The sequence below is a fragment of the Oxyura jamaicensis genome, chromosome 14 (genome assembly GCF_011077185.1).
Source record: "Oxyura jamaicensis isolate SHBP4307 breed ruddy duck chromosome 14, BPBGC_Ojam_1.0, whole genome shotgun sequence".
Classification (NCBI taxonomy): domain Eukaryota; kingdom Metazoa; phylum Chordata; class Aves; order Anseriformes; family Anatidae; genus Oxyura; species Oxyura jamaicensis.
In genome coordinates this window covers 10,978,731-11,001,456 of record NC_048906.1, presented here as the reverse complement: position 1 = coordinate 11,001,456, position 22,726 = coordinate 10,978,731, and the positions used below count along the sequence as shown (strand labels likewise).

General features: G+C 46.1%; 3 protein-coding genes and 1 long non-coding RNA gene across 7 annotated transcripts in view; 1 reads left to right on the top strand and 3 right to left on the bottom strand.

Moving 5' to 3' along the window:
* Positions 1 to 13,341, bottom strand: part of LOC118174495 — a 16,693-nt gene extending 3,352 nt beyond the window's left edge. The window contains exons 1-2 of the long non-coding RNA XR_004754664.1: positions 13,215 to 13,341; positions 3,824 to 3,827 (exon numbers count right to left, since the gene is read on the bottom strand). This is a non-coding gene — a long non-coding RNA (uncharacterized LOC118174495). The remainder of the gene's footprint in view (positions 1 to 3,823; positions 3,828 to 13,214) is intronic.
* On the bottom strand, positions 1,954 to 2,940 carry LOC118174493 (hemoglobin subunit alpha-D). The gene is made up of 3 exons (XM_035339858.1): positions 2,782 to 2,940; positions 2,425 to 2,629; positions 1,954 to 2,129 (listed from the first exon to the last, which is right to left on the bottom strand). Exons 1-3 carry the CDS (start codon positions 2,871 to 2,873, stop codon positions 2,001 to 2,003), a joined length of 426 nt encoding a protein of 141 aa, XP_035195749.1. The 5' UTR covers positions 2,874 to 2,940; the 3' UTR covers positions 1,954 to 2,000.
* LOC118174494 (hemoglobin subunit pi) lies at positions 5,677 to 7,898 on the bottom strand. Its single transcript, XM_035339860.1, has 3 exons — positions 7,771 to 7,898; positions 6,494 to 6,698; positions 5,677 to 5,935 (listed from the first exon to the last, which is right to left on the bottom strand). The coding sequence occupies exons 1-3, from the start codon at positions 7,863 to 7,865 to the stop codon at positions 5,807 to 5,809; spliced, it is 429 nt and encodes a 142-aa protein (XP_035195751.1). The 5' UTR covers positions 7,866 to 7,898; the 3' UTR covers positions 5,677 to 5,806.
* The window catches only part of NPRL3 (NPR3 like, GATOR1 complex subunit), a 47,988-nt gene continuing 37,832 nt past the window's right edge, over positions 12,571 to 22,726 (top strand). Inside the window, exons 1-3 of one of the 4 annotated variants that reach the window (XM_035339851.1) lie at positions 12,571 to 12,757; positions 15,387 to 15,456; positions 20,742 to 20,780. In XM_035339851.1, coding sequence (XP_035195742.1) covers positions 12,640 to 12,757; positions 15,387 to 15,456; positions 20,742 to 20,780 — 227 coding nt within the window. In that variant the 5' untranslated portion in view covers positions 12,571 to 12,639. The remainder of the gene's footprint in view (positions 12,758 to 15,386; positions 15,457 to 20,741; positions 20,781 to 22,726) is intronic. The other 3 variants (XM_035339853.1, XM_035339852.1, XM_035339854.1) reach the window with 3 other exon arrangements.

Genomic DNA, 22,726 nt, shown 5'->3' with positions numbered 1-22,726 from the left:
GGGTTTAGGATTAAGGTTTGGGGAGGCTGACCCCAGCATGAACTGGGATTAGGGTTAGGGTTAGGGTTGGGGGAGTCTGATGGGGTTAGGGTTAGGGGGGTCTGACCCCGGCATGAGATGGGATTAAGGTTAGGGTTTGGGGGGGCTGACCCCAGCATGAACTGGGTTTGGGGTTGGGTTAGGGTTAGGGTTGGAGGAGTCTGATGCGGCTAGGGTTAAGGGGGTCTGTCCCCAGTAGAAAATGGGATTAGGGTTATGGTTTGGGGGGGTCTGACCCAGCATGAGGTGGATTGTGTTTGGGGTTGGGATTAAGGTTAGGGTTGGGAGGGGGCTGACCCTGGCACAGTCTGGGGTTAGTGTAGGGGTTGGGTTGGTGGGTTCCAGCCCTGGCAGGAGCTGGGTTTGGATTTAAGGTTAGGGTTAGGGTCTGTTCTGGCACAGGTTGAGTTTAGGGTCCATGCTGACACAATTGGAGGATTCCCTGGCTCCTGGGAACGGGGTACATGCAGCAGAGCCAGGGGGTCAGCACCAGGCACAGATGCAAGCACCAGCCTGCAGCAGCAGGAGCTGACAGCTGGGGGAGGAAGGAAGGCACGCAGGGCCGCAGCGGCCCATGGTGAGCCCTGTGCACCCTGAATGATGAACACGAGGAGGGCAAGGAAGATGAGGAGGGTGAGGAAGATGAGGGTGGCTGGCAAGGTGAGGGCAACAGTGCTTCCAGTAGGTTCGAGAGCAGGCGGGTGGGGGACAGTTCACACCCGTGTTTCCTCCGTGGCCAGCGGTTCTTATCATTTGTGTTTGGGGGAGATTAGCTTGACCTGGCACCATGTCAGAGCATGGGAGGAGGGAGGAGCAGAGCCCAAGGAAAGAGTGGCAGGGCAGAGTGTTTTCATCCTGTGCACACATCAGTGGGGAAAACTGCCAAAGCAGATGAGCCCTTCAAACTGAAAGCACAGGAATATATGGGGGTAAGTGAACATGGAGACAGATGTAGATAATGCTTCAGAGCATGGAGGAAAAGCACTGTGTGTTTATGAGTGCACTCACAAAAGCAGGAGCCAGCATGGCACAAGGACTTTCCAGAGCCCTTTCTTTGCATACAGGGTCACAGTATGCCCAGTGGCCTGCACTCAGCCAATGTGTTCCTGATGCACCTTCTCTCATCCCTCACAAACTCTTGTTACCTCCCTCTGGTGCCACAATGCAGAATAAACCCTGGGCTAGTTTAATATCTTATAACCCATCATTTCCCTCAGATCTAAAGCCAATGATTTTGTTTTGTTTTTGATTCAGGCTCCAAGAATGTGATACCAGTGGCACTGGAGTACAGCTCTGCAGAGACCAGCTTGCGCCCTCCCCAGATACCATGGGAGGAGCAGACACCCAGGGCAGGGGAGAGGGGCACTTCCCAGGCACTTGCTAGGGATTTGTGGCTTAGGAGCTTGAGACCAAGAGCAGTGTTTGTACTTCATATTTCACAGTGGATTTTTTTTTCACTCTGTAAACTTGTCTGATTGCCTGTGGAGCTCATGCAGGCACTTAGCTCCCACAGCATCCCAAATCAAATCCTAAACAGTCATTCTGACAGAGCCAGGAAGGGTTAATCCTTCCCGATGGAAAATCCTTCAAGGAGATCCAGGAACCATGGTTGGCTTCACATACACTTACCCCCCCTACCCAAGGTTTGCGGGCATGGGCAGGTGACAGTCTGAGCTCTGTCCCTGAGGTCCTGCTACCAGCTTCAGGATTGTGTTTAACTGGGCAGGCCCCAAGCTGGGATGGGAGAGTGAGCAGGGCCCTGGAGAGTAGCCATGGACCCCAGGGCCAGTGCCTCCTCCCCACTACCACAGCCATCCCTGCCAGCAGATCTCTCCATTCTGAGGGATGTGGGGAAGCAAACCAGCCCCCCCCGGGGCCCCCGATGCCCAGTCCCAGCACACACGGACACAGTGCTGTGGTAATGGTGTCTTTATTGAAGGTGCAAGGGTGCAGGTAGTGGCTCATCTGTACTTTTCAGCCAGCACGGCAGCCACGGCCGACAAGAACTTGTCAAAGGCAGCATGCATCTCGGGGCTGTAGTCTTTGCCCAGGTGCGCAGCCAGCACCACCTGGAAGCACTGCGCCAGCAGCTGCAAGGCAAACCAGGGCTTAGTACCCCTGCTCTGGATAGATGGCCCTGAGTCCAGCCCACCCTGGCCCCAGCCCCTACCCAGCTCCCGTTCCAGGCACAATCCCAGCCTCTGGCCCACATCCCAGAGGCAATCCCAACCCCTGCTCTCTGGCTGCTGGCCCGCAGGATCACAGGACCCTGGCCCTCAGCCCCCAGGACTGCCAGATCCCAGGAATCTCAGACCCCAGGACCCCTGGACCATATACCCCCAAGACCCTCAGACCCCCAGACCCAAGGACCCTAGCCCCGCTTGCCTTGAAGTTGGCGGGGTCAACACGCAGATTGTAGGCATGCAGATTGCTGAGCTCAGACAGGGCCTGGCTGAGGTTGTCCAGGCTCTTCACGGCATTGCCCAGGGCAGCTGCCACTTTCTTGCCGTGGCCACGGATCTGTTCAGAGCCGGGATGCAGGTCGAAGTGGGGGAAGTAGGTCTTGGTCTGGGGGTAGGTGATGAACATCCTGCCGGAGTGAGGCCAGTCAGTTTTGCTGCCCTGCTGCTCTGCCCGGCTCAGCCCGCACCCCATGGCACTCCAGGTCCCAGCCCACACCCGCTGCAGGGCTCCTGCTCCCTGCTGCCCACCCCATGAGGGCCCCTTGGGCCCAGCCCACACCTCTGCAGAGCTTCATTTCCGAATTCCTCCTGGTGGCCAGCCACCTTCTCCCACAACTGCACGATGTGCTTCTTGTCGTCGGCAGTCAGCATGGTGGCAGCTGGTGAGGCAGGCTGGCAACTGATGGGTTTCTGTGGTGCAGACACCCGCGGGGCCGACCTCTTATAGCACCCTGCGCTCCCGCCCTGGCCTTATCTTATCAGCGTGAAGGGGTGGAGGGGCTGAGGCCACGCAGTGCTGGGACCAGGGTGAGGCTGCAGCAGTTCCCTGGGGGCCCCCAGCTTCCCCAGAGGGGGCCCTGGGGGCCCGGCCCGAGGGGGGGCCCAGATGGGGCACCACTGCTCTGCTCTGCCCTGCTCTCTGCCCTTCCAGCTGGGGTGGCCCATGCAGGTGGCCTTGCCGCAGCAGGCAGAAGGGATCTGAGGCAGCCCTTCACTGGGCCTGGGGCTGGGGAGAGCACCCAGCAAGGTGACCCTTGCAGTCAACAGCAGCCATCAGCACATCCCATGGGTGCCACAGGCCAGCTACAGCCTTGGTCTTCCTTGCTGGTGCTCCTGTCCAGATATGCCATTCTTCCCTCGCCAAGGCCCTGCTTTGGTCTTTGTCACTTGTGTCAGGGTGGGTCCCACACCTGCCCCTGGCCCTCCTGTCCTCCAGCCTCTGGCACATGCAGCCCACTCTGAGCAAAGATCGCTCGGGCCGCCTCCCCTCCCCGTGATGCCTTTGCTTTCTGCACGCTCCCAATGACCCTGAGCTAGAGCCATAGACAACCTTTGGGGCAAGCCCTCGCAGGTCATGCCGTGTGGGAAAGGCATCTCTCCATCAGCCCAGAGAAATCTGGGTGGGGGAAGAACCTCTTTCATTGGCACTTTGTTTTTCCAATGTCATGGAATCATAGAATCCTAGAATCATAGAGGTTGGAAAAGATCTCCAAGATCATCTGGTCCAACCATCACCCTACCACCATCACCCACTAAACCATGTCCCTAAGCACCACATCCAACCTTTCTTTGAACACCCCCAGGGACGGTGATTCTACCACCTCCCTGGGTGACCTGTTCCAATGTCTGACTATACTTCTGAGAAGAAATTCTCCAAAATTCTCCAACCTGAACCTCCCCTGGTGCAACTTGAGGCCATTCCCTCTAGTCCTATCACTATAGGTGCATACCTGCATGATTGTCAGGCCTGCACTTGTTGCCTCATTCCCATCCCAGTATGTGCTCCTGCCTCTCCATAAATGCTAGGACACTCCATAGGGCCTATGGTGGTTGAGGACTGTCTTATGTTTTAGTTATCTCTGTATGAAGTCATTGATACAAGTTTGGGTTTAGGGATGTGCCAGGTGCTGACCAACCGATCCCCCTGACTTGAGGATGTTCAGGCTGGATATCAGGAAGAGGTTCTTCACTGAGAGGGTGGTCACACACTCGAACAGGCTCCCCAGGGAAGCAGTCATGGCACCAAGGCTGTTGGTGTTTAAGAAGCATTTGGACTGTACATGATCTGAATTTTTGGGTAGACTTGTGTGGTGCCAGGAGTTGGACTCGATGATCCTCATGGGTCCCTTCCAGCCTGGAATATTCTATGATTCTATGATTCTACCATGTAAGTCCTTGATTTAAACCTCCGAGCAACCCAAAACCCCACCAATATAGTATGCTATAAAAACTTACTGGTCACAGAAAGTGCTGTGGTACACTTTAGCAGGTTTAGAGCAATTTGATGGTTTCAGACCTTCTGCATCTTCTCTCTCATACTTACACAAATACAGAGCCTAAATTTTGTAAACTAGATGAACACTACAGCTCACTGCACCAATTCAGGCTTGTTGATCAGAGTTTGCTTAAGACTTTAAACCCGTCTTTTCATGTCAAAAGTCCTCTGAGACACACATGGACAGTGAATGTAACTTGATAAATATCTCACTGAAAGAGCAGGGATATAGCTCAGCAAAAGAAACGGGTCACTCAGTCCTTAGACACAGATCCTTTCTAAGATGCACTATACGTTGTTTGTTCCACACGTGTGGGAAGCTTATCTAGTCTTTGGCCTGCCCACAGCATGTGGCTTACTTAGGTAGAGAATGCACCAACAAATGAAGGGGCTTTTGATTTTCAAACCGCTCTAAAAATTTCTGTATTTTCATGAAGAAGTGATGCATCATTGTAAGTCTTAGGAAGACTTTGGAAGAGGAAGCAAGGATGTAAACAAAACAGCTCACACATTTTTTAGCATCTGGGAGCTGGGAAGGAGTCAGTGGGAGTCAGGAGGGCCTTGGCCAGGGAGGCGTGAGTAGGTATGTATGGAAAATTCATGCCTCTCCCCAGGGTGACTGTTGATACAGGTCAGCAACACAGGTGACCTGTATTCTTCCATCACCTTTTTCCAGACAAACACTCGTAATTTCTGGTCCCCCAGATGTCATCAACATTCCAGTGTTGATGTGTTCACTCCAGTGGCCACTAGTTTTCCCAGATTTCATATGCATGCAAAATTCCCAGTATAAAAATAGGAAATGTCAAGCTGAGGGGATGGTCCCTTTACCAAACAGATACAACTAGCAGGTCTGATAGCCCAAGGTGTTCAAGAAACACCAGATACCTTGACCAGACCCTGTGCAAAGAGCATGCAAATACAATGCCCAGCATTACCTTGTGCACATCCCACCATATGAAATGCAGCTATTGTTCAGAACAGGCTGTGCTGGATTTTGGAGAGGCCAAATGAAAAGCCTGGGTCCATTCAATATCCTAGAAGGGTAAAGGAATGTTTCCTAATCAGCTTTCCATATTATGTAGAGATTTCAGGACACCCCTAACTGAACGCTACAGTGTAAGTGGAACATGTGAAGATGAAAGCACAGAGACCATAGCTCACAGTTTAATTATTTATTGTGGTTTGCAGATGACCAAGCCCCTGCATAGGGGATTTGAGAGGACCGCATAGGAAGGAGTGAATACCCCAAAGCCTGGCAGCTGTGATGTGCCATGGATGTGCGTCCCTCACCCTCTCTGGAGGCCATTTATCTGTACTTCTCAGTCAGAACAGAAGAAACACTGGAAAGGAACTTGTCCCATGCAGCATGAACTTCTGGGGTGAAGTCACTGGGATAGCGGGCAGCCACGGAGCACAGGATACAGTGGGAAAGCAGCTGTAAGGGAAAACAAGATGAATTCCATTGTAATCAGTAACAGATGCCAGTCTAAGGGTCTGCAATTGACTTTGGTTTGTCCCAGCATGTCTGGGGTGACAAATACATGTCCTAAACAGGTGATGCTAGTGCCTGAAGAAGGAGAGTGTGTGAAGAAGCAGACTGGCCTCTTGTATTGGGCAAAAGGCACTGCTTGATATATATCCCTCTTTCCAAATACCTCTCTTCTTCACCAAAGGGAATTCAGATTTTATTAAGACTATTCAGGGAAGGTGATACCACCTGACATGTAAGGAAGAATTACAACAAAGGCAGCAAGGACTCTGGTCTGTCTAAAACAAACCACAAGAGCACATTGAATAGTTCTTTGACCTTAACCAGATGTTTTATTAGAAGATCCAGTCTCAGGTTAAAAATCAGACTGGGAACCAACAGCAACATGAGTTGACAAGGCTGTTCCTTAAAGTCAGGGATCAAACAACCATTAGCAAAATTATCTGTGGTCTCTAGTTCTGTGACTGCCTGTTTTCATTCTTGAAAATGTCTGTGTTCACTTACCTTGAAGTTCACTGGGTCCACCCTAAGGATGTAAGCATGCAGCTCACTGAGTTTGGCCAAAGCGCCTCTAATGTCATCAATGTTCTTCACAGCTTCCCCAATGGCATTCATGACCTTGGAGCCATGGCCACGAAGCTGAGTTGAGCCTTGGCTGAGATCAAAATGAGGGAAGTAGGTTTTCGTCTGGGGATAGCTGGTGAAAAGCCTGTAGGAGAACATGGTAATGTAGTTCAGCAGTGGAAAAGGCATGCATGATCTGACAAAACCTCCGGGCAAGTACACTGTAAACCCACCAGCTTCAGAAGCACACTCATTCAGCAGTTAACAGAGCTTTGAAAGCTTGAAGCTGGCATCAGAAGGTCTTTCTGCTCTTAAACCTCTTCTGTAGTATGTACAGATTAAAACAATGGACTAATCTATACATACTAGAGAAGAATGAAATGTTAAAAAAACAACAACATTTTAAACATAATGTATTTTTTAAAATAAATAACAGCCCCAAATTGTCACTACATTTCCTTTATTACACTGTAAGCCAGTTTCCAGGACTGGCTTACACTCTTTAAACTACTATGAGCTGAACGAACCAGAATCAATATGAGTGGTAATCAGAGTCCCAGGAGTATCACAGTACTTTAGATTGATTTTAAATAACATTTAAATAACGTTGAATAGCAATCGCTTCTGAAAAATTTCCAGAATACTAACCTTTTTGTGACAGCTTGCTTAATTTAAATGACTGGTTTGCCGTGCTGTACTTCACGCGGGGTCCAGTTGTGTTGTTTCCTAACAGTTTTTTATGTATCAACTGGAGCAGTGAAACATGAGTACCAGTGAATCTCATGGACAGCTATTCCCTTGATGCCCATTATATGACAGCTTACATGATGAACCACTGAAAGTTCATTTCCTAATAGTAATAACTCTGTTTTAGGTCATCAGGTAGGAATGACTTTGAATTTCTCTTTAGGGCTCCTACCTATCAGTTCTTCTGAATTGCTATAATCAAAGTAGACCCATAAAATTGTTTAGGAAAGTATTTTTGCTGTACGATTTTGAAGCCATCTATGAGAATTTAGTAGCACAGGTGTAATTCCAGGAAAAAAAAATAAAGTCATATTAAAAAGTCATATTAAACAAAATGGAGATAATCAAGCAATTCTCATCAGTCCCAGTGTGACTGTATGAATCTCACTCATAAAACATTTACACAAGAAGCATCCTAATAGCAAATTCAGAGGAGGCACCCGCTGGAGAGGGTGTTCTGGGTCGCTTACCTCTCCAGTGATTCTGACCCAATGGCATCAGCTTGGGTAGCCACCTTGGCCCAGATGGTGATCACGGCAGCCTTCTCAGCTTGAGTCAGCGTCATTGTGTGGGAGAGTGCGGGCTCAGGCTCCTTGCAGTGAACACTCAGAGCAGGTTCGTACTAATTGCCCTCGCAGCCCTGGTTATAAAGAGGCAGAGGAGAGTGGACCTTGGGGTCTGTCCACACTCATTGGTCACTCCAGAGGCCCACCCATGGAGGTGGGAGACTCTTATCTCCCCGTGAAACAAAGCCTTTTTCGGAAAGGGTCAGTGCATTGGCCTTCTGTTTTGCTGGTGTTATCAGTTTCTTGCTTCTTAACATAATGGCTATGTGGCCTGAAAAAAATGTCTGGACACATATTGATACATGAACAGAGAGAGAGTACTGGAAAATTCCAGTGATGGCAGATTAAGACACTTCTTTAAGCTGAGGAGCATGTGGATTTCAAGCATACTAAGAAGCTTGGAGAAAAATTTGTATGTTACCTTGCTTCATGGATGTGAACACCAGACCTGTCTTTCTGTGGCATACCATAAACTTCCAATACAAGTGGCCACCGCATGTCCTAATGTTATGTTAAATACTTCCTGGGTAATGCTGGGAACAGGCTGGGAGATGCACAGAGTGGGAGTGAGACCCTGCTTTTGTGGAAAACTGTGCAGATTTTGCCACCTGTTTCAGCACTTCCAGGCATTTGCCAGCCTCTTGCAAAGCATTAGGGACCCACTCCACTATTGATATTGCTTATTACAGCAACAGTGGTAATGATTTGTATGGATACAGGGAGGGAGAGCTTATGAATTTGAGACCTTATGAAATTGAGAATATTTATTCTAAAAAGAGGCATGTATATATGAGAAAACCCAGTTGGATGCATATGCTTCCTTACTGTCCATGGATCTCAAAGTGCTGAGACGAGAGGGCTCCCTGAGACGGTTAACGTAGATGTTTCCCAGCAGTTTATTTCCTTAACCTACAATCCCTCCTATAGAGATCTGAGTTACATCACTAAGTGCCTCATACTGCATCTCTTTGATTTCTAGCTGTATGGTTCCTACTGTTAATTATCCCTGGTGCTGTAAAATAGCCCTCAGCACCTCAGACAGTGCTGGTTTAAACTGTGCTACATGCTGGACATGCACAGGAAAGCCTGGTCCCATGCTAGAAAGCTTGTAGCTTTAGGGCTTGGACACACTCGATGGGTGAAGGACCAAATGAGTAAAGAAAAGACCAGCACAGGTCTGAAATCACAAATATGTGGGCAAAATGTCAAAGAAATACCCTTCTGGAGATGGTCACTTCTGATCCTCAGAGAGTATCCTGCCAGCACATGTAGCAGAGGTAAATCTCTCTGCCACCCTGATAAAACACAAAAGCAGTACACACCACTGTGCATTGGCAGCAACACACAACAAGGTGGCTGGTACAGGCAGAGGCGTCAGCACTCTCTGCCCAAATATCCTTGCACACTTGTGCTGAGGAGGTTGATAGGTATAAGCCAGATTCCTTGCCAAGACGTGTCTGTGTTTCACAATGCTTCCAACAGCTACAGACAATGCTCCCCAGACATGGTTGTCCTGCTAAGAGGAAAGCCCTTCTAAGGATCTAATGATACTTGGGTCATGCATGCATTGGAGTGCGTCCAGCCAACAGTTATCTGAATGAAATTAGCAGTGCCAGTGCAATCATAGCACCCAGCTCCCCTGAATGTCACACAGGCGCATGCACCAAATGTGGAGCCTCTCTTGAGAGCTACGGTGTGGCTGTGCTGTGCTGCTGGGCACTGGAACCTGACTGCCAGCATGTGTTGGGTTTGGGGTGTGATGTGCTTATGGTGGTGGTGTTTTTTGTTTTTTTTTTTTTTTTTTTCTGTCTTGTTTTGTTTTGTTTTTTGTTGTGCCTTCACATGAAGATAGGTCTCTTCTATATCAGGAAAATATATTCAGTTTATATAGCATAAATGGAGGGAGGTATCAAGGGAGGCTGTATTCATCACCTCTTACTATATGAGTTTAAAAAAAAAAACTTTCAGATTTCCCACAGGAAAATTACTTTGATAATAATGCTGCTGTTGTTTGTCTCCTCCCAAAAGTGCTGCATTGCCCACTGCATGGCAATGCTCCAAGTTCTGCTCAGTGAGAGTGCTTGAGAGAAGTCACTGTGACTCAGATATAGCCAGGCAGAGGCCAACAATACTCCTTCCTATTTTGTTGCCAGCTGTTTAACCTGAATATCAGTCCTCCATGAATGGAGGATTAAAGTCTGTGTAGGCATGAGGATCAGAGTGATGCCAGCACTGGAGGCTTGTTGGCTTATATGTATAAATCTTCACAGAATTTGAATTCATTTTCCAAGAGTTGCTCTTGCACTATCACAAAAGCCAGAGCAGCCAAAAGGTGACAGTGGTTTGCTAGAAGGGGCTCACCACTTGCCTAGGATCAGTATTGTGCTGGGGACAGCTTCAGGAACTCTTTAGAAACGTGCTTGGTGGGAGAAGTACGATTTACAGCCATATGTGGCAATATGACAGGAGGAGTGATGGGCTCTGCCCTTGCATGGACTTTTCAGCCAAGTTCTTCCATTCCACTGTTTCAGCTGCCCAGAGGATACAGAGACATGGAGGTCCTGGCCTACGCGATGCAATGAATTGGACAACACAGCTGCTGTTACTCCTCCGGTCACAGGGTTCATAATAAAGCTATGTCCTCTGGCAAAGTGCATCAGACATGCCTTTCTCTCTTTCTGCTGTTTCTCATAATTATGTTTCTTAAATCTGTAGCAGAATGTGTGCCCTGGTGCAGATGATGAATCTTTGTCGTGAATCTGTGAAATGTCACCAAAGCCCTGGAAAAGAGCAGCAAGGCTGGGCTGGCACACACTGTCATCCTGCACAGCAGCTTGGCCGCAGGGCTGCCTGCCCTCCCACATCCTGCTCCCCCAAGAACAAACAGAACAGACAGCAAGTGAGAAAAGTGTTTTTTAATATTAACATAAGTCTTTTTAATCCTTCTTGAAAAGCAGGCTGTCAGATTTTCTCATTGTAAAAGCCAGAAGTTAGCAATAGACCTGTTTCCTCATTATAAAAGTGGGATTATAATTTCTGTGAACCCTGACTGTAAATCCAGTGACTAACTGAATGGCTGAACCTCTGTGAGATCAAAGATAACCATCCCCATGAGCCCATATTCTGCAAAAGCCCTGCCTCCCTCTCAGGGGGAATTTCAGTATATAACGAACGGTTGCACGTATATCTGCTCTAACTCTGACAAATGTGGAGTGTATTAAGTTTTGGAAATCTTAAAAGTAGAATCTAAATCTTGCCTTTATTCTTTAATTTCCTTCTAGCACTCAAAGAGCATGCAATATTCTAAAGCATTGCTTTAACTAAACTCATCGACAAGAGCTGGAAATGACAAATATGTCTGTAATTTATAATTTAAGAAAGTAAAATTATGCTTTGAAGCAGACACACTGGGAAATATTAACATAGCTGCCCAGAACTGGTGCATGAAGAATGCTCTGCTGTGATAATGTGACTGCTCTTTAATCACTCTTAAACAACTCTCTCGCCTCAATGACACCTTCTCTTGCTTCAGTTGTTATCATCTGCCTTGCAGAGAATGACAGTGCAGATTAAGCCCTTTGCTGCATGTGCTCATCTCCCTTTCACTCTTTCAACCACCCATCTTTCTGCCTGATGTCCCAGGGAAGAATATTGCAGAGAAAACTCCAGAGTGGGTATACCTCAGATTATTCAAATATCTAAATATTGCAATCAAATACAGAAGAACTTACATGCAAAACCCAGGACATCCTCTATCATAATTGTTGATAGTTTTCTGATCTGATGAGAACACAAAATAAGACAGATGCACAAAAAAAGCTGCTGGGCAAATAATGTTACAATTACTAAGCTTGATGCATTAAATCTATAAATTTACAGGAATCACAAGACAAATTGTATCAGCAGTGCACGCTGTGCTGCAAAGTGCCCTGAAATCATACAATGCACATAAAAAACGAAACCAAATGTGCATTTTCATAAGCACAGAGAAGGCTGATTTCCAATGTGTGCCTCCTGTGGAGATCCTTCAGTGTCTGAGCTGCGAGGAGTGACAAGTTCTTCAGTACCATTGACCACCAGCTTTTAGCTTCTAGAGTTGTAGTAACTGAATGACCAAAAAGGACTGAAAGAGATCATGGGGCATGAGAGCAGTGAACGGGTGTGTGGGCACACGGGAAGAGGTGGGAATAAACCTTCCCATAGAAAGCCAGATGTAGGGTGGGGTTTTGCAAATGATGGCAATCACTGGCCCGAGACCCCCATAGCCGGTGCAAGGCTGCCAGGGCAGGTGCCCCAGCCAGGAGCCAGGTGTCACGGTGGGATGGGCACTGTCACTGCCCTGGGGCACCACAGGCATCGGCTGGGGCCCAACGCGCTGGGGGGAGTGTGCTGAGCTGGAATAAACTGGTGGTGTCAGGCTGAGCCAGGGGCACCGTCCACAGGCACGTGAAGGACTGAAACGGAGCGGGTACAGCAGGTGCTCGCTGTACTGAGGGCATTGGCTGTCCGTGAGGCACGGGCTGAGGCACGCGGTGCTGGGCTGTGCTGGGGGCACACGCGTGACTAGTGGCTGCCGGTGGCGGGTGCAGGCCATGCCGAGCCGAGCCGTGCCGGGCTGCCGCGTGCCGCCGGCCCCGCACCGGGGCAGCTCCGCCCCAGCGGGCGCCAGGGCCCGAGGAAGCCGCCGGCTGCGGCGCGTCCGCGGAAGCGGAAATCAGCCGAGCCGTGCCGCCTTCCTGAGGGCCAGGCCGAGCCGTGCCGAGCCGAGCCGGCATGGGCGAGAGCACCAGTCCCATCAGCGTCATCCTGGTCAGCTCGGGCAGTCGCGGCAACAAGCTGCTCTTCCGCTTCCCCTTCCAGCGCGGCGCCGAGCACCCCGCTGCCCAGGCCAGTAAGTGCGCGCTGCCGCTGGGGTCCGCCCCGTGCCGAGCCGTGCCGAGCCGCAGGGCCCTGCCGCCGGCCGGTGCTCCTGCACCTGAGCCCCTCGCCCACCTCACAGTCCCCTGGGCGGCCTGTGTGTCCCCCCGCACGCTCACCTGACACCCCCGTGGCATCACCATTCCCTCATTCCCACAGTTGTTGGTGTCTTGGCACCCCGAAGGCATCCTCCCCCTTCTGAGGCTCGTCTCTTGGTGGCTGGTGTCCACTTCGCACACATGCAGACACACACAGCTCCCCGTGCCTTGGCCTGCCCGGCAAGGCGCACGCATCTTCGTGGCACAGAGCAGGGCACGAAGCTGGGGAAGGGCCTGGAGCACAAGTCCTGTGAGGGGCGGCTGGGGGAGCTGGGGGTGTTTGGTCTGGGGAAGAGGAGGCTCAGGGGAGACCTTATTGCTGTCCAGAACGACCTGAAAGGACGTTCCGTGATTCTATTCTGTTCTTTGCTGGGCAGCCATATGTAGGCGTGCACCCCTCCTTGGCGTGGGGTGCTCACCCCTCACCGGGCTGTCCCCAGGCGGCTGCCACAGGGCACGGGGGAGGCACAGCACCCCGGGTTGTCCTGGGTGAGGTGTCTGTCCGGCCGAGCATGCTGAGCAGGGGCTGAGTGTGGGTGCCCTGACTGCAGGTGCCCGTGCTGACACCTCTGAGGAAGGTGAATTTGAACCATGGTAGGGACTGGTGTTACTCACGGTGCAGTATTGTGATGGGTTTTTGCTTTGTTGATGTTGGGTCAGCTAGAGCACTGGGGGTTTTCAGAACTGTGGAGGATGGAGGGAGCAGAGTAAGGAAGTGGAAGGGGGAAAGATACTGATCTAGGAGAAGGAATTCAGAAGAGACAAAGTGAGGTTTAACAAATAATGGGTAGAAACTAAGGAGCTTCATAGAATCATTAAGGTTGGAAAAGATCTCCAAGGTCATCTGGTCCAACTGTTCCCCCACCACCATTATCACCCACTAACCCACGTCCCCAAGCACCACGTCCAACCTTTCCTTAAACACCCCCAGGGATGGTGACTCCACCACCTCCCTTGGTGACCCGTTCCAATGCCTGACTGCTCTTTCTGAGAAGAAATGTCCCCTCATTTCCAACCTAAACCTCCCCTGACACAACTTGAGGCTGTTCCCTCGTGTCCCTTCAGTCCATTGTGTTGAATAATCAGGTGAAGGTTTCATTTACACTGGAAAGCAGGACCTTTCAGGTCTCAGCCGGTTGCTGCGGAGGCAGTTTCGCTTGTACCTCTTTCTCCATTGTTTCCAGCCCCAGAAGGTATCAGGGATGGACTCAGGCCTGCCTTCAGCAGGAGTCAGCCTGGAGCCAGGAGTAGGATAGCTGCGCTTGTGCCTCTAAATGAGAATCAGTATGGCCACTGGGACTTGCCAGCGGGAAGAAGAGGTGGAGGCTCTGCAGGGTGGCTCTGTGCACCGAGCATTGGCACAGGCTCCCCAGGGCAGTGGTCATGGCACCAAGCCTGTTGGACTTCAGGAAGCATTTGGACAATGCTCAGACACGGTTTGGTTTTTGGGTTGTCCTGTGAGAAGCCATGAGTTGGACTTGATCTTTTTGGGTCCCTTCCAACTTGGTATATTCTGTATATTCTATAAATTTTGTGTAGTCTTCTCTTGGGTCTGCAATGGTTGAAATGAAGCCATGCTGTGCAGCCAGCGTGGCTGTTTCTGTCCTGCACTTTGAGGTGCACTACTACTAAAAAGCCAGAGCAGCTTTGAGAGGGCTTAGCACGGTTGGTGCCTCGGGATCACAGCGTCATTGCTTGCAGATCTAAGCCATTTCCAGGCAATGTAGTTGCAGGTAAGTTAGAAACAATTTTTGATTTCAGTGTGAGTTTGGTGCCTAAGAACATTTGATGATTTGGGCCTCATTAAGAACATACCAAACTGAACATGAGGGTCACCTGGTAGGTGAGTATTGTGGCACATGGCCTGAAGTTGTACTACATGAATCTTTGCCAGCTGCCATATATCATGTGAGATTTGACACCCCTTTTTAGGTTGTAAGTAATTTACTGAGCAAAAGTCATTTTTGAATCCCTCTGTTTTTTTTTATAAGAAAAATCTGAATATATATATATGTATATATATATATATTTGTTGTCAGTTTCCCTCCTGTCTCTCTCCTGCTTTTTGTTTGCAAAAGATTTTGATATCTGTCACCACAGAGGGGGCTTCTGGAGCATTATCATTCTGGTGAAACCTGAGTAATAATAAGGGAAATTGATTGGTCAGATTTTTATTTTCCATTCTCTTGAACTGCAAACTGTTACTTGGTACTTGAGAGAAAAGTTATTTCTCTGTATGTTTTGCTTTCTTCTCTATATTCCCTGAAAATGTAAGCTTCTTTCTCCTATTTTTTAATGTATTTATGAGTAAAAATTGGAAAAAAGAAAAAAAACACACCAAGATCTGGTATTTTTACTTAAAAAGGAAAGGATTCTTACTTTTAATGTTACATTTTTTTGGAGCTTGATTATAGATGATTTTTAAAAGAGCACAGACAAGTATTCCTTAATGTACACTTCAAAGAGTTTGTTCCTTGAAAAATATGTCTTTATTCTTTGCTTCAGATAAACCAAGGAGTCGATATGCTGTGAATAGCTCTGGTGACACCTCAGAGGATCAAGATGGGGACTCCAGGTAGGGAGAATACGTTTCACTTTGTCTGAGTTTGAAACAGGAGGAGATGGCCTCTCTTTCTCTTGCCTGCTAGTTCAGCAGGCAAATTCTCTTAGAGTGTATAGAAGACCTGCAAAGAGATGCTTTAATGCCAGGTCATGAGCAAATTAGTGCTTGGTAATGAGGAATGTCTCATGAGCGAATGCTAGTGAGTCTCTTGTTTTCTGGGCAACATATTGGTCAGGTGTTTTGTGCTTGTTAGAAAGGCAGTATTACTCTTTCAAAGCTAGGAGTATTAATCCTTTGGCAAAATTCCACTTTTCTCTACCTGCATACCTCTGACTGGATATATTACATAGCTGCCTCTGATTCTTCCCTAGCTCATACAATTGTCATACAGAATTGCTCTACACTAATGAGTAATTTTGTTTCTCCAGATATAGCTGCCTGTGTATCCATGGAGTGAAACAGTAGCTGAGAAAAGGATGCTGAGACTTAGAGATAGTTTTTCAATTACAGGAAATCAGCGGGTAATAAATGCACTGAAAATAGGCAGTATGTTGTTCAGCATGTATATACATAGAAATGGACCCTCTAATTAGTTTTTGAAGAAAGTCTGAAATTTGCTGCATTGTTCTAAATTGATCACTATCCGCTATGAGACAAACCTGGGCCATAGTTCAGTTGCAAATCTTTTTTGTGATGTGTCTTTTAATTTCAGATATTAACAATGACGTAGTTGCTGCTGTTCTCTAATATAAGAATGAAAAAAAACTTGTCATCACTTGTCCTCAAAAAAAGAAATTAATATCCCAGACTTGCAAAGTTTAATCTTCTTCTTACATTTGACGAAGAATAGTTTCACTAAAATTAAAACCACCCATGATAGTAAATTTCATCAAGTTTGTGTGTTTTTCCAGGAGTGGGACCTTATGAAAACAATACAACATCTTGTTTGAGGTCATTTATATGTACTGCATCTTCTGATATCTTTGAAACCTTCAAATGCAGTGTTCTACCATGTCTCCATGGGACACAGTGTGGTACGGGGCACAACTCCAGTGGGACCACACCATGTCTTTTAAGTCTGATATTTGTTGAATGGCATTTCAGACTGTCCCGTGGACAGCAGCTAGTATGCATGTTAGGAGGGCTCTGTGGATTCTTGTTGGTTATCTCAGGGATTTTGTTGGTTACTGTTCAAAAACCCTGTCTCCAGTATTTCCCTAGATAGATTTAAGGCAGTATTGGAAGTGAGCCAGCTTTTTTTCTGATACCTATTCTTGTTGCCTCCTCCACTTTGGCAGGTTGGACAAAACACACAATGCAGAGCTGTGCTCGCTGGATTTGTCTGTGGTGCTGAATTAGTGTAATGCAATATTGGCTACTACTGTGGTGGAGGAAGAGCTTTTATCACTTCAAATTACAGTCAGATGAGAAAACTGCTCTTAATTTAGTATTTTCCTGAAACTGGTTGTAAACTGAATGTGCTGGCATGTAACCTAAATTAAACAAAGAGTTAAATCATTTTATTGTAGTGGTGTCCAGAAATTGGTGGTTGAAGGCTACTGCTCACGTCTCTTGGGTCAAGTATTTGCTATTAAACAAATTGCTTGTTTAAAAGAATTTAGGAAACTGACTTCCCTAAGCTCAAAGTGTCAGCTTATTGGCAGTCCATCAGGTGGGTCTGGACAGTTCTGAAGTGCTGAGTGAAAGAGTATTAAGACAGAAATCCCGCTCTGTTGTGATGTTCTTCAGAGAAAAATTGCTATTTGTACAGCCTTACATGGCAGTACATACAGATCCATGCTGTCTGGTTGTCAAATTTACTGGAGTTCATACGCCTTATAGTTACATGCATGAAGTTGAGGTGCCAGCCAACACAGGTCTGTGAGCAGGAAGGCCCTTATTACTATCCCCTGTGGATCTGCCAATAGCTGCTATTCAGGTAAAAGGGGAGTGAGAGAAGCGGAGCAACCATATAGCTCTGCCAGATCTTGAGGTCCAGCACACTGCTTGTGCTGCTTACACAGGTATACATCTACATTCAGAAATGCTGTGTTTTTCAAAATTGGTTTTTTTTCAGTTTTGTTTACTGAAAAGCCTTTCCTGAATACCAGTGTAATTAGTGTTGTAAATCCATTGAAAAAGCAGTTTTTCACACTAATACAGAAGAGAAGCTTTCAGATTCATTTAATGCAGCCATTCAGCTGATGCAGCAGCTAAATATCTTTCTCTTCAGTGATAGCAACTAGTAGAAGAAATCACTGAAGCTCTCATATGTAGGTAGAAACCATATGCAAGTCTTGGGTATGCAAGCCCATCTTCCAGCACAACGCAAAAAGCAATTTTCAAAGCTGTGTACAACAGGTGGCTCAGAGTTTTGATCTCTATCTGTATTAGGAGTAACAGGAGTTGGTGCCTGTGGACCAGAAGAGATCCTCAGGGGAGAGTGGAGGCTGAGAATTGCAAAAGGTCGTGGAGAGAGCGAGATGCATGTGATTTACAGCCTATGTGAGTAGACTAGGGAAGGAAAGAGCTTAAATATCATGTACTGTAAAACCAGTACTGTCACTGAGCCCATGGGATTATTCCTCAGCAGTGTTCTGATTCTCGCTCCTGAGCTCCAGTTTGGAATGTTTTTTATGTTTCTACTGAAGTCTGGAGAGACCAGGAGTGGAGCAACTGGATTTGTGAGAGCCATCCCTGTTTCTCAAGTGGCAGTTCTGTCCCTGTAGGTTTGTTCTTGCGCAGCGCAGTGGTGTAGCAATTATCTTCCCAAAATGCTGGTTTAGTAGTCCACAGAGAGTGAGAGGGTTTGTCAGCATGAAGTCCTATCTGTGCTCTGGTGGTGTTGATTCTCTTTCTGGAGTTGTCCCAGTTGAAAGCAATTTGTGAAGTGGCTTTGTGTTATTTTTGGAAGGCTTCCTCAAGGAAGTGTTGGAAAAAAGATTCCTTTAAATCACCACATATCTGTAATCTCTATGGATGTTGTTGGCAGCACAAACTGGGGCTTTGGTGAGGGCAGTCTGCTAGGTTGAGGGGTTTGATAATGTTTTATGTTCATTAACAGAGGTTATTTCAGATCTCTCGTGCTGCTACAATAGTTCTTATGAGGGTTGGATGCATCTTCTTTTATAGTGGATGACTGTCCATGATTTACTGATAATCTAGGATCAAATGTATTAGATAAGGTTCAGTATTGCTTTTTTTCTAAGCTGTTAGAACCCAGATTGATTACTTTTGAGCTTACCTCTCATGGAACAGTTAAGGTATATGTATTTTTGTATGGCTTCAGAAAATTAGATCAGTTCAGGTGCCTTAACTCTCCATTTCCATATTTATATGCATAATTGGATTTCTTGTGACCTTCAGACATGAGTTTCCTGGTCATTATACTTTGTTTTTTAAAGAAAAGTGCAGCCTATTCGTGACAGTCCTGCCTCCAGGTTTCTGGTGTGTATCTGCTGTATTGATTTCTCTTCAGTGGAGCTGTGTATTTGGGTCTTTAGAATACAGATCTTCATTCTAAAAGGAAGTCAAGCAACAAAAGTGTTCAAGGTCTGTTGATGATGGCCAGGCAACAGAGAGATGTTGTTAAGATTCTGTCACTGTCAAAGCAAATCACCTGTCAAGTGTCTCTCTTTGCTGGCTTCTTCTCAGTCTTTCATCATTTGCTCTCATCAAAAACATCCCTCATTTTTTGAGTGCTATATCAATAATATATACCATCCAAAAGAAATGGAGATGCCCACCATCCTCAATAAAGGTAAGGCAGTAAAGACGTGTAGCAACTCTTGAAGTCAGAAGATAATGCTTTGTTAAATTTGTTTGAAGTGCATTTTATAGTTTTCTTTGGAGGAGAGATACTCAGCAAAAATGCTAATGAAGATGCACATAGAGGAACATATGTTACACCTGACTTTGTATTTTTTAGTAGCGTAACGGACTAACTGAGGGAGATTTAGTAAGCTTGACAGCATTGATGTCATTAATTGGCTACATGCTTTTTGCTTTAAAAAAGAAAAGAAAAGAAAAGAAAACAACAACAAAAAAACCATCAAGTTACTAACAAACAAGGACTCAAATGTCCCTTTCTATCAAACAGTAGTTCTCCTGTGGTAATGTTTCTGTATCCTCTGTCCCTCTTTCACTGGACCTCAATATTCTCCCTTGTTATTTGTTCTGAAAGGCTTCCTTTCTGTATAAGCCTGTGCTATTCTGTTCACCCATCCATCCCTTTAAACATCCTTTCTGTAATATCATCCCTGCTGTATGTAGTTTGTCGTTTGGGATTGTTCTACCTTTTCAACATGACTTGTGGAAATCTTCAGTCTTTGGGATTAAATAATTGTTGGAGGTTTTCATTTTGTCTCTCATTTCTACAGTGGACAGTATGAAGATTTTATCAGATTCATTTTTCATTATGGATTCATTTTTCCAAAGTCCTTTTTCCCTTGTTATTTGGAAAAAAAACAAACAACACACCCAAAAAAACAACCACCAAGCAGGTGATAGAATTAAAATAGGTATTTGTTTCCCTGATACAAAAGTGAGTGCAGCTGCTAACAGAGCCTTGCTCTGCACACCTTTCAGGTTCTTTGCCTTGAAAATTTTTTCTGCCTACTCTTCCTAAGTTACATTCATGCTTGTGCTGTGATTCTGGACAGACTTGTACCTATTGTTTAGATCCCTGTGGAAGAGCAGCAGTAGCTGTTTGTGCAAAGCCCTTTAAAAACAACCCTGGCTGTGCAAGGAACAGTAAGTGCTTGCCATCCTCTTTTTCTAAGTCTTGTGGGTATGGAAGCACTAGCACCAGTGGTGAAGAGCTCTGAGTCAGCTGGGGCTGTGTGGGATGTTCCTTTGGCGAAACCTCTACTGACCATCTAGAAAACAAACTGACCTTTATAATCTGCTGTAAATCAGACTACAACATCTTCTGTGTTTTTGTTTGTTTGTTTTTGTTTGTTTGTTTCTTGTAAGCGTCAATTTAAAAGTGCAGTGTAAATGCAATGCCATAAATGCAGCATATTGTGGGAGCACATTACAGCAGCCAGCATTAGTGAGAGGACTAAAATGCCTTCACTTTCAGTCTGCAATATATCCCAGGAATTCACCTACCATTAATTTTGAGTCTTCTCAATAATCTTTCATTTACAGAAGTTTAACTCTTAATAGGTCATAGTAGTATTTAATGTTATCTTTTCTCTTTTTTTAAATTTTTTTTTTTTTTGGTGTGTACTTGCCTCGTTTATTTTCTTTTGTTATGTTTTTGTCTTGTGTTTATGGCCATGTTCCCATTTCAGAGACCAATGTCCTCTAACTGATGAGCAATTGGTTTCAGGGTAAGACCAAATGTTCTTAATAATCACCTCTGTCTAGAATGGCTTTCTTTTCTCACTATCCTTTTAATTGTGCTTTGTTCCTGGTTTCTACTTCACACCGAATGATGACATAATTATATGCTAAATCACAATGTCTGTAGGAAATGTATTGCTAAGGTTTTATGCTAGGATAATTACAAAGGTCCTACTAACATTGCTGTGCTTTCTGTAGGGTATCCAGAATGGGTGTCATACTGTCCCTCTGTGAATTGAGGAAAGTTGTGACCCTCCAAGAGTGCAACAAAGCCTTAACATTGTAGTTATTCTGGCAAGGAGCCCTAAAACAAATTGCTTTCTGACAAGCAATGAATTAAAAGTGCAGATCAGTAAGTAAGCTGTTCAATCTCACAGTTATTATGGAGAGCTCTTCAGAGACCAGGTTTGGAGTGGATGCTCCTGTTGCTTGTTCTTGTTTCCCCACTAAGCTGAACTGGTGACTGCATTAAACCCCTTCTTGAATGAGTGGAGGGAAAAGTGCTTATCTCTGCCAGGGCCCCCAGAAGTGTTAAGCCTCATCTCTAGTCCCTGCATAACAAAGATGATCACCCAGATAGTCAGCTCCCTTTCTAAACTGCTTCAAGGACGATTTCTTTAGAAATAACTTACTTTGATTTCCTATGGACCTTGAAGTTATTTTCCATTCTTGGGAAAAAAAGTAAATACATTTTTGTTTGATATTCTTGATATCCCTCCTCTTCTGTATGCTAAAGGAAAAGCAATTGCTTCAGCTATGTCAGTTCCAGAGGAGGTGGTGGTGACAGCAGTCAGTCTGCACTAGGGTGGTTTGTATCTTACTGCTGGATTGTCTGCTGTTGCCACAATGTAAAGCACACAATAGGATATTTTGGGCAAATTGAAGCTTTTGGTTTTTTGTATTTAGTTTCCAGCAGCTGAGTTCTTTAGTAAAGGAAAAGTTTGCTTCCCTCTGGAAATCACAGAGCTCAGGCTAATCCCATATAAAAAGGAACTGTCCAATTGTGAAACCTAATCTGCTTTTAACAAACTCTTGGGCTCTGATAAGTCAGTGTTTTTAAGTCATCCTAGTACGCTACAGAGATTAGAAAACCAGTTTTAAAATACCTAAACTAAAATGTTGTTGTTTAAGATGAAATGATGAACTAAAATGAAGAGAATGACATATCTGTTGTCCCTCAATTTCCCTCTTGTCCAGAGGCCTAAGAAATGTATGAATAATGAGGAATGTTTTCAGGGGGATTTGGAACAAACAACCAAACCAATGATTCTAGGCTGTCAGACCAGGAGAAGGAGTCTGAAGTCCAGGTCACTCTGGAGAGCCTGTGGTGGTATCTGTCAGGTAGACCCCCTGCACCGCACCAGAGGGTTTTATATCCTGAGCATGTCATCTGGCTGCAATTGCAATGCTCTCCCAGAAAGAGAGGTCTTGGCTAGCAAGAAGATGGGGAAGATGTTACGAAATTAATCTTTTAAATCTTCTGCTCCCCACAGAGCCAAATACGAGGTAATACAGAGGTGGGTGTCAGTGTCGTGAGCTATCCTGGGGAACTGCTGAACTGTTACATTCAGCACCACATTTGTGCGTGAAAAGATCTCTTGGTGGAATTCTGTGTAAAAGTGAAATCTAAACAGTGGTGTAAGTCATCATTAATGAAGTCTGGTTTTCCAGCTCTCAAGGCATCCTTTGCCAAGGCTGGGGGAGGGAAGAACAACTCATTTTTTACAAGCAAGCAGGCACTTCCTAGTTTACCCTCTTTCTACCTCTGCTTACCAGAGCATATGCTCATTTTTGATCCATTACAGTCTTCCTGGCTCAGTGATCAGGCTATTATCTAACACAGCTGGGCATGGCAGAAAGAGGAGGGAAAGCTCACTGCTGTCATGGTGACTTTTTCCTATTTTGGATGTGATCTCCAGGAGCTGTCGTGAAG

Excerpts from the sequence above, each read along its gene's own strand:
- LOC118174493 (XM_035339858.1), bottom strand. The coding sequence starts at position 2,873 with ATGCTGACTGCCGACGACAAGAAGCACATCGTGCAGTTGTGGGAGAAG. Across the intron at positions 2,630-2,781 it reads GGAAATGAAGCTCTGCAGAG|GATGTTCATCACCTACCCCC; the intron begins GTGTGGGCTGGG and ends TCACTCCGGCAG. Across the intron at positions 2,130-2,424 it reads TTGACCCCGCCAACTTCAAG|CTGCTGGCGCAGTGCTTCCA; the intron begins GCAAGCGGGGCT and ends TTTGCCTTGCAG.
- LOC118174494 (XM_035339860.1), bottom strand. The coding sequence starts at position 7,865 with ATGACGCTGACTCAAGCTGAGAAGGCTGCCGTGATCACCATCTGGGCC. Across the intron at positions 6,699-7,770 it reads GGGTCAGAATCACTGGAGAG|GCTTTTCACCAGCTATCCCC; the intron begins GTAAGCGACCCA and ends GTTCTCCTACAG. Across the intron at positions 5,936-6,493 it reads TGGACCCAGTGAACTTCAAG|CTGCTTTCCCACTGTATCCT; the intron begins GTAAGTGAACAC and ends TTTCCCTTACAG.